Source organism: Sorex fumeus, unplaced genomic scaffold, assembly GCF_029834395.1.
Source record: "Sorex fumeus unplaced genomic scaffold, SorFum_2.1 ptg000024l, whole genome shotgun sequence".
In the NCBI taxonomy this organism is placed as follows: Eukaryota; Metazoa; Chordata; class Mammalia; order Eulipotyphla; family Soricidae; genus Sorex; species Sorex fumeus.
Window position 1 is genome coordinate 16,671,264 of NW_026606081.1, and position 10,637 is coordinate 16,681,900.

General features: G+C 58.4%; 1 protein-coding gene across 3 annotated transcripts in view; it reads right to left on the minus strand.

The window, feature by feature from the left end:
* NPNT (nephronectin) overlaps positions 1–10,394 on the minus strand; it is a 48,492-nt gene extending 38,098 nt beyond the window's left edge. For all 3 annotated transcript variants that reach the window (XM_056113809.1, XM_056113807.1, XM_056113808.1), the window contains exons 1-2: positions 10,261–10,394; positions 7,868–7,968 (exon numbers count right to left, since the gene is read on the minus strand). In XM_056113809.1, coding sequence (XP_055969784.1) covers positions 7,868–7,968; positions 10,261–10,328 — 169 coding nt within the window. In that variant the 5' untranslated portion in view covers positions 10,329–10,394. The remainder of the gene's footprint in view (positions 1–7,867; positions 7,969–10,260) is intronic.
* Between the last annotated feature and the right edge of the window lie 243 nt (positions 10,395–10,637).

Here is a 10,637-nt window from a genome sequence, read left to right on the forward strand (position 1 = left end):
TATCCACAGGCCAAACTGTGGGTTCCAGTGGGTCTCCCCCCCCCCCAGTCATCTAGAACTAACCAAGGCTGTCTCCGCTCAGTTATGGCAGAAAATCTAATTAATCACAAATGGGGGGGACGGAACAGTTTCTTGTCCCACATCACTACTATTTTCTGAAGGTAAGAAATCAATTTGATGATTCTTTTTCTATTTTCCCCTCTATCAGGCGTAGAAACAAGAGAATCAGAAGTGGGGGGGGGGAAGAAAGGGAAAGAGGAGGGAGGGAGAGAAGAAGGGAGGGCAGCAGAGGAAAAATCTCTTTGCTGCTTCCTGTCTTATCTGTCTTTTTTACTCAGGCATGCACTTATTTATTTATTTATTTATTTTAATGAGACTACTGAAGCATTGGGGAAAGGATGCAAAGAAGGGAAAGATAACGCCCCTGGAGTTCACTTTTCAGAGTGTATTCTGGTGTAATCATAGAGAAAAATTATAAATTTAAGCCTCTCGGAGAGCCCGGCAAGCTACCGAGAGTATCCCGCCCACACAGGCAGAGTCTGGCAAGCTCCCCGTGGTGTATACAATAAGCCAAAAACAGGAACGACAATAGGTCTCATTCCCTTAGCCCTGAAAGAGCCTCCAATCGTTGAGAAAAGATGAGTAAGAAGAGGCTGCTAAAATCTCAGGGCTGGGATGAATAGAGATGTTACTGGAGCCTGCTCAAGTAAATCGAAGAACAACGAGATGACAGTGACAGTGACACAGTGATTGTGGTGTAAAATTTTAGTATTTCCTGACAAATCCTTTCACTGAAACAAGTGTGGCCCCAAATTTGCTTTTGCTGTCAAATTTCTACACGCTATCCAGAGTGTCAGGTGGGGCAGACCTGTGGCCATGCGACCACCAGAGGCGAATGCATCCCAGGAGGCTCCTGAAGGAATGGGTCAGTGCATGCATGCATGCATGTATGCGTGTTGTAGGGGCTAAAGAAATGTGTGCATATGTGTACACATGTGCTGCATGTACTGAAAGAATGTGTGTATCCATGTGTTGCATGTACTGGAGGAATGTGTGCCTGTGTGCGCATGTGTGTTATGTAAGACAAAGGGGCTCCTACCAGACAGCAGGAACCGGGCAGAGGCCCCTGAGCACGGACCAACCTCCCTGCTTCCAGCAGAGCTAAGAAGAAACAGGGAACCGAGGGCTGAGGGCCCCTGGAAGCGTGGGGGGTGGGGAATGCTGGCAGGTGGGACTGCTGAGGGAGGGGCCCGAGGCTCCCTCCTCTCCCCGCTGCCTGCAGAGGCCCTGCCCCTCTGCCCCGCTCTCCTGCAGACGCACCCAACACTGCCAGGCTCTCTCTTCTGAGTGGCTTATTTTAGAACTCTGTGTGTTCGCTTGAGATTAGCATCAACATTACTGCCTGCCCAGAAGAGGCGGTTAATTATAAACCAGGGGAGAGCCGGGCCGGAATCCTGGGAGTCCCAAGAAGGCTGCAGGCTTGGCCGGCACCGGGAGCTGCTAAGACATAGTGGGCAGGCCACCACTGTGTGTGGGGACACGGACAGGACTGCCCAGGGGGACTGAGCTGGGGCTGGGGGGCTGGAAGAAGTATTAAAGTAGATGTTTTTAGGGGGCTGGAGCAATAGCACAGCGGGTAGGGCGTTTGCCTTGCACGCGGCCGGGTTTGATTCCCAGCATCCCATATGGTCCCCCAAGCACCACCAGGAGTGATTCCTGAGTGCAAAGCCAGGAGTAACCCCTGAGCATCGCCGGGTGTGACCCAAAAAGCAAAAAAAAAAAAAAGTGTTTTTAACAGATTGATGGGGAAAGTGAAACACGACAAAATGAGATGGCACAGGGAGTGAGGATGAGATCACTGTGCTGCCCCCTCCCCGCACCCTCCTGGGCAATGTAGGAGGCTGGGCCGGCTCCCCGCACCACCAGCCACTACAGGCTGCAGAGGCTTCACCGGGCTCAAACGCCTCCCAGAGGAATTCCACACATGAGGAGTTCCAGACAACGAACTGGACAATTTAGAAATAGTTAAGAAGGGCTGGAGCGAGAGAGGGAGCTTGGGTTAAGGCACTTGCTTGCACGTGCCAAGCTGGGTTAACCTCCTCCCCCGACCCTCCGTATGGTCCCATGCTCTGTGCGCAATGACCCCTGCAGAACCAGAAGTAACCCTGAGCATCACCAGTTGTGGCCCGGAAACCAACACCAAAGCAAAAGTCAAAACAGTGCATTTTATGTGTTTTACCACTATTAAAACATTAAAAATTTTTTTCATCATTTCATCATTTCTCTGGCCGACAATTTTATTATTAAAAAAAAAAAACATGCTCAGAACTCATGCATCAATTTTCCAAATTGGATTTTATGTGATGAAAAATAAAAATTAAATCAAACAGAAACTTTGGTGTCCTGGAACATGGGAATCAACTTTTCCAGCTGAAACCCTAGAAATCCAGATCATGTATTGCTAATAAAAGTCTCTTATCTTAATTGAAAAATCTCTGATCTTATAGCTGTACCCATAGCCTACACACCCGATTCTGAAAACTCATTAAAAAAAAAAAAGTCTATGACCTAGTAATTTTTTAAAGGGTACTGTCAGCGTGGCTCTGCTCTGACCCAGGCTGTGGGGTGCAAGCCAGCCACTGTCCTTCCAACCCACAGGGACAGGCCATGGGCGGGAGCAGGTAGGGAAGGGCACACGCGCATTTCCAGAGCTCTGCGACAACATGTCAGGAAACTTACTGGGGCCACAGGGCCTGGGGTGAGGGTGGGTGTGGATGGGTGGGGGTGTGAGTGCAGAATGGGCGCTGGGGGGCTGGCAGCCCCCAGTGGTGCTTTGCTTGGGCTGCGGCTCCCTGTGGGGAAAGGACACAGTGGTCTGGAAGGGGAGGCCCGCCAGATGGACGCGGCGAGACAGGTCGAGGTAAGAGGGGCAGGACACAAGGACAAAGGTTCCCACCCAAACGCCACTTTCAAGACGCCACAATGGGGCGGGAGACGCCTGCTGGAGAAGAAGGTCAAACTTCTTCAGCGGTAGTTTCGGTTTGGGCTCTGCATTCCAGGACCACTTCAGGTCCCCCCAAGTACCCAGTGTTCCGAAACGGCCTCGTCACGGGAGCCGCGGCCTCGCAGCCTTGGATGAAAACACTGCTCTGAGGACCAAGGGGCCCAGACAGCCCCGCACGCCACAGGCTGGGGAGAGAGACGTGGGCCCTGCACCTCACTTGGCAGTGAGGGACAGGGCTCGCCGTGGGGGATTGTCCTCCTGCCTGGCCCCTGCCCCGGGGCGCTGCAGAGCACCCCCCCAAAGAAGGCCTCTGTGCTCAGGGACCACCAGCACGGCCACACCCGGGCTTGAGGTAAAGCTCCCGGGATCATTAATGATATCTAACATGAATGATGCTGATATAGAGCAGTATTGTGGAGACCAGCACGCTGCCACATAGAATGTTCTCTTGGCCCGACAAGGCAGGGTGGCTCAGGGACAGGTGTGGAGCAATCACCGGCCACGTGCTGGGCTGCACTTTTGCACCCAGAGGAACAGATGAGACGTTTTCCAGAGGAATGGAAATGTTTCATATAGTAAATCAAAGCTCTCTGCTTGGACATTTCATTTGAAAGACGGAAAGCATGGGCTCAGCCCTGACAGCAGCACACAGCACCCCCAAAACCGTTTCTCTAGGTGACACTTAACCGATAAACATCCTCGCGGGACAGATTCAACTGGGTGTGCAGGGGGCAACCATGGCCCGTGACAGTGACCAGCCAGGGAGGGGAGCAGATGAGGTTCAGTGTAACTCCAGCTGTGGGCCTTCCCACCCCCAGAGAAGGACACCAGGGAACCCGCCTTTAGCTCGGGCATCAGGAAATGTGGCAGAGAACCAGCCTGAGCTGCATCAATTCCTTCAAAAGCCCACAGGGTACTCCTACCGGCCAAAGAACCGCAGACGGGAGAGCACGACGGAGCGCCGGCGCATGGCACTTCGATTCTCCTCGGTGAGAGCAGAGCTGTCCCTGGGGCCCACACGGCTCAGAGAAGGAAGCAAAGGCAGCTTCCCGCCAAGGGAGACCCCTTGGGAAGGAGAAGCGTTAGCAGTGAAGGAGGGATGTCCACCAGGGGCCAGAGTGTGGCCAGGCTGCAGGTAGAGAATTGTTTGCAGAGCATGCACAGCTTTCGTGAAGTAAAAGAAGTTTATTTGGGAAATGAGAGGAAGAGAGAGGAGAGAAAGAGAGGGAGAGGTGAGAGAGAAGAGAGAGGAGAGGAGAGAGAGAGAGGGGAGAGAGAGAAAGAGAGGAGAATGAGAAGAGAGAGAAGAAAGGAGAAGAGAGAAAAGAAGAAGGAAGGAAGGAAGGAAGGAAGGAAGGTAGGTAGAAGAGATAGAGGGGAGAGACAGAGAGACAGAAAGACAGAGAGAGACAGAGAGACAAAGAGAGAGACAGAGAGAGAGAGAGAGAGAGAGAGAGAGAGAGAGAGAGAGAGAGAGAGAGAGAATTGCTCAGAAGAGAACACGGCTTCTCCAGAAGCAAAGCCGGGTCCCAGGCAGGACAGGGTTGCTCCCCAGCATGGGGCCATGAGCGCTGAGGAGGGGTGCAGTTCTTCAGGCCATGTGGGCAAATGCACCCTAAGCAGGTGAGAAGATGTGGATAGATGGGACCAGGAGGCCCAGTAGAGCTTTTACACATGAATCCCACAGATGCCAGCGCTTTGGCACAAAGGTGGGCATGGGTAGGTGAGTAGTTGCTGCAGGCATGGGAGGGACCACAGGGAAGGAAACTGGATCAAGAGCAAGGGATCCCCGAGGGGGGTTGCTATCTGCTCGAAGCCTCTCCCCAGTCAGTGTGAGGGTGAGGAATGGATTACAAGGCATCACCTCCCAACACAGGGCCACTGGGCAACAGATAGGCAAGCCCAGGTCATCAGAACATGGCAGACTTTCAGCACACAGAGCTCAGCGTGAGACACAACAATCTTCACACACCTTCCTCTAAGGAAAAATTCTGGATCATTTTTATTGGATTATTCATAACAAGCAATACAAAATAAATTATTTAGGACCTGCTTTGGGGAAAGGCTTGGGTGATGGTGGGAAAGTTCAAAATAAAGATGGTGGGAAGGTGTCATGGTGGTGGCATTGGTGCTGGAATATTGAATTAATGAATTATTATGAACAACTTTTTAAAAATTTAGTTTAATTTGAAAAAAAAAATGAACATTCAGAGCTCTATCTGCTCCAAGGACATGAGCAGATGCAGAGGAGCGAAATGGGGCCGGGGTCTGCCCAGGGCGGCCTGGCCTACTGGGTGACACCCTCAGCCTCAGCCTGTGTGGCTCCATGGCTGCTCCCAGGGCCTCTCCACGCGGGGAGCAAGTGCATAGCATCACCTTGGTGCCGCCATGGGACTGCCTGATCCCATGGGCACAACCCAAACATCCCACAAATGCGCGGACAGGTAGGAGACCCTCAGCAGTGTCTGCACCTGCGGGGGAGCAGGCAGCGGGGCAGGGGGCTCTGTGCCCAGCAGGACGGACACACAGCACTGCCACCCATCAGCGCTCTGCCATCTCCTGATTTGGGCTCTATAAACTTTTTTTCCACTTTCCTATTCACTTAAGTTTCATTGTGAGCTCAGGTAAACCCTCATGCAAATCCAGCATTTACTGATGAAAAACCCTGTAAATTCTAAAGCAGGCTTCCAGGACCCCACATTTGACCCCGGTCCCACTGAGGACACTGGGCTCCAGAGCGTGGCCTATCCCATGACTCTGCGTGCGGCCCTGGGGGAAACACCCCAAGCGCCTCTGAAGTGGCAGTTGGTTCATTTTGCTTTGGGCCACACCTGGTGGTGCTGCTAGGGCACCGAGTGGGAGCATGGAAAGCCTGCATGTCCCAAGGGAGAAGCTGTGGGGGGAAAAGGCCAGACGAGGCCAGGACACGCCTCCAGTGAGGCCCAGAGGCCAGGCCATGGGGTTTAGGACATTCAAGAGCCTGCACCAGGCCCAGCTCGTCAGAAGGCCCCAATGCTCCCCCTGGTGTGCCTCTCCCCGACAAACTCCTCTGCTGAGCAAAGCGAGACAGCGAGGCTGGAGGCTCCTGAGGACACTCGGATCACTCGATTCTGGAAATAGGACATGTGCCCAAGGGTCAGACTCGGGGCTTCTTGTTGGGCCCCATAGTCCCTCTGCCCACACTGTCTGCTACAAGACTAAGGTGGCCGGGGGCCTTGGATCGAAAGAGATGCCCGTCCCTGGACTCAAACACTTGGCAGATTATTGCCACAGAGAACTTGGGGCCCATTATCCTGGTGGGAAACGTCCCCCGGGTCTAGAGAACAGTGACTGCACTCAGGCCGCCCCAACCTGCACCCGCGTGTCCAGCACCAGGGACAGTCCTGGTCCCACTCAGAGGCTGACACCCATGCAGAGCAGCACAGGAGAGGATGGACGGCTTCTCCAGCACACAGCTCCAAGTTTTCCCACCCTCCCGACATCCTGCTGAAGCCCCAGCCTGTGGCGCGTGAACTGAGAGTGAACAGGCTTCCCGCCTAGCTTTCCTCCTGTCTTCGACTCGGTTATTGGTTCGTGACGGCTGCAACAGCTGCGGGGGTGGAGAGGCGACACATGGGAGACCAGTGCTACCAAACGCTCCGACACTCGCCACAGGAAGTCAGCAGTCAGGGAACCGTGGAACGCTGGGAGTGGGCTCCGCCTCAGCTCCCGGGCCCTGCAGGGCTCCCACTTGCTCGCACTCAGAGCAGCAGACGGAGTTGGGTCCAAACAGAGCAGAGTTCCGTGGGCCGGGCTGGGGGAGACCACGGCTAACGCCGCCTGCAGAGACACGTTTCCCCCGATGCCGCATCCTGCACACCCCCACACGGGCACCCTCCTCCCATCCCCATGCTCTGCAACCAGCCCAGCCTGGTGAGGCACCTACTGCCTCTCCTCTCCCTCCACTCGTGTGTCCTCAGATAGAGGAGTCACCAGGGGACATCCTCGCCATTTTTGGCGGACTCACCAGTCCTGGGACTGGGGAGCTGGGCCCTGAGAACGTTCCCTTCGCCCTCTAGGTCTGACGGCCCTTCTGGTACCACACCTGGGGCAAACCTGCCACAGCCCGCCGGGTACCACTGAGCTTTCCTACCTTCTTCCTCAGGCACTGAGCCGGGAATAACCCCTGAGCACCTTCGGTCTCTGATGGATGGTTCAGAGGCCATCTTCCCCCACCCTGCCAAGCTCCACGCTCTAGAGAAGCCCAACCACGCACTTCATCACTTGTAGATTTGTTTCATAGAAGAAGTGAGATCAAATTTTGAGACCCAGATACCCAATTCTGGCCACACATTTCTCCAATGGCTCCAATGACAAAGCTCTGAGCAAGCACTGTATATCATGAAAATATCCTGTTGTGACCCAGAGGAGAAAATGCACCAGAGTTTTGACTTGGCCCCTCTTACGGAATGCTGAGGGCACGCCTGACAAAGACCACACTTTCCTTCTCCCTCAGCTGCCACTCCGCTATCCTGGGTGGTCCGTTTCGAACCAGCCAATGCCACATTTCCCAAAGCTCCACAAAAACAGCTACTCTAGCAATAGCCAAGCATTGGAGAGGAGGATTTTATACGTGCTATAAGGTTGGTGCTTATTTAGTGTAAATACAGTCTAGACTCATTATCCTAGCATCTCAGAGCCCGGAGCAAAGCAAGAGAAGCCTGGGAGAGAGCAGAGCACAGGAGGCGAGGGAGCCGCCCTGGAGACTGTGGGGTGGGCACGGACCACCCCCAGGCAGAGGCTGTGCTGCTGCCGGGCTCCTGCCCCACCGCCCCAAGCTCTGCGCAGTTGGGAGGACGCGGGGTCCCGGGGAGGGATACTCACGCTGACACTGTCCCCAGGACTGGCGGGCCCAGCCCCAGCAGCAGTCGATCCGGCCCCCGTAACGACACAGGCCGACCGAGGACACGATCTGCCGGGGCCACCTACCAACAGAGAGAGGCTGGGTCAGTCAAGGTGATCCGAAACCACACGTGAACCAGTGTGTGAGGCTACAGGCACGTGGACGCCACTGGAGATTTGCCACGAACATCGGGCCTGCAGACAGCGCAGGGCAGGTGTTCAAGGGACAGCCTCACCTCCAGGCCTGGGCCAGCCCCAAACCAACACCTGGCAGCAGGGCCCGCAAGACCCTCGCCACCCGGAACACAGCCACCCCCTCAGCCAATCTCTGCAGCCTCAAACACCCACTCCTTTGGGCTGGAGCAGTAGCACAGTGGGGAGGGCGTTTGCCTTGCATGCGGTTGATCAGGGTTCAATTCCCAGCATCCCATATGGTCCCCTGAGTACAGAGCCAGGAGGAACCCCTATGCATCGCTGGGTGTGACCCAAAAAGCAAAAAATTAAACAAATAAAGACCCACCCTTGTTCTTGCATGGTGAGCCCCTTCTGATGGACTCCACATTGACTGAAACAGGTCATTTTTTTTTAATGAATGTATTTTATTTATTTGTTAATTTTTCATGTTTAGGTGATAAGGTTACACTAGCATTCAAATTTCTAGAATCCAGGTACAGAGTGACTGAACATCACTCCTCTCATGCCCACTTCCCGCCCATGCCCACTCAGACCTGGTTCCCTCCCAGCCCCGTCCCTTGTGATACTGGAGAGTTATTTGGCACAGCCTGGTACCTGCTTTAGCACCGCTGTGCTGGGGCACGGGGAGACGCAGGAAAGGCAGCCTGTCTTGCAGAAGGGGCGGGCGGGCAAAGGAAGCAGGAGTCCAGCGGGGCAGACTTCTCTGGCGAGTACCGGGCAGTGTAAAACTCAGCCAGCGGCCCCAGGTCCCTGACTCCTGATATCCCCTTTCCCATCTGCCTGGGTCTCCGACCACACCCTCTGGTGCTCGGGAATCACTCCGGGTGGTACTGGGGATCAAACGCCCACAGGTGGGCCACGGGCCCCATCCCTGGTCAGCGGGCTGCACCCAGGCCCCACCGGGTCTCCTTCGTGGGCAACCTCCTCTGGCTTAGGGTCACAGGGCCGCGACCCGCCAGGACCAGCAGCATTACCTGGGGGCTGCTTCACGCCCCCGCTGGGCCCGCGGCACAGTGCCCGGGGATCTCCGGACGCATCGCCGCAGGGAGGGCGCAGGGGGTGGAGGCCAGCCCGCCGCGGTCTCTTTGCCTCCCGCGTGCCTCCCCGCCCTCGGGCTCCAAGCACAAAAAGTATCCCGAACTTTCTGCTTCCTGCCACAGCTGGGGAGCAGCGGCGGCGCGTTTCCCGGCCCTGGCCCCTCCCCCGCGGCAGGAAGCCGATCAATCGCGCGATCGATTGGTTCCAGGGCTGCAGGGGAAACAGGTGCGCCGGGCTTCCTGCGGGGCGCGGGGAGCCCTCTCCGGCCGGCCCATGGCTCGGGACCGGGTCCCGGGGCGCACTCGCCCCGGTGAGTGACAGCTGAGCCCGCGCCCGGGGGCCGGGACCTGTCAGAGCACGTCGCGGCCGGGCACTGGGCGCGCACCCGGCCCCCCACCTGCGGTGCCCGTCTGAGCGGCCCCCACAGGTGCTCCCAGACAGGCCCCAGCCCCCATCCCCCCAGACGCCTCCCATCCGGGCGTGGCCGGGCCGAGGGGGCGCCGCGGCCTCCCACGGCTCCAGCGGGAGCTTGGGCTTGAACCTCTCGGGGCACCCTGGGGCGCAGGGCGCGGCCACCCCGCGCAGAGACGGGACCCGGGGGCTGCAGGGGGCGAGGCGGGGGTCCCGAGACGGCGAGCGCGCGGCGCCCTCCGGGTCGGTTGGGGGGCGAGGGGGCCCCCGGGGCGACGGGCGAGCCCGAGCCCTCCAGGTAGGATGCGGGCTAGGGTACCCCGGGCCCGCGGGCAGCGCGCACTGAGCCCCGCCAGATAGGCGGGGCGCGAAGGGACCCCCGGGCCCGCGGGCAGCGCGCGTCCCAAGGCCGGGTCGGAAGGGGGCGAGGGGACCCCCGGCACGGCGGACAGCGCGCACTGAGCCCCGCCGGATCGGAGGGGGTTACGGGGACCCTCAGGACGACGTGCAGCGCGCGTTCCCTCCCCGGATCGGAGGAGGGCAAGGGGACCCCCAGGGTGGCGGGTAGCGCGCGTCCCCCCGCCAGGTCGGAGGGGGCGCTGGGACCCCGGACCCGAGGGCAGATCGCGTTCCCAGACCGGATCGGAGTGGGTGCAAGGACCCCCGGGGCGGCGGGCAGCGCGTGTCCCCGCCAGGTGGGAGGGGGCTTGGGGACCCCGGGCCGCACTCACCGCCCGTCGAAGTCGGCGCGGGCGCGCAGGCAGAGCGCGGCGGCCAGCAGCGCCAGGAGGCCCCCCATGTCGGGGAGAGCGCGCGGGGCTCCGGTGGCGGCCGCGGCTGCTGCTGCCACTCTGGGCGGAGCCGGCGCCGCGCCCGGACCCCTCGGCCCCCGCCCGCGAGGGGCGGCGCCGCTGGGGGAGCGGCCGCGGGGGGGCGCGGGGCCCGGCGGGAAGCGGGGGCGCGGCCAGGCCGGCGGCGCGGGGTGCGGGGCCGGTGAGGTGCGCGCGACGCCTCGACAGGTGCCGGCCGGCCGGGGGCGCCGCAGAGCACAGCCACCGAGGGGCCTGGACCCAGCAGCCGTGCCCCGACCCGGTGGAGACCACCCAGA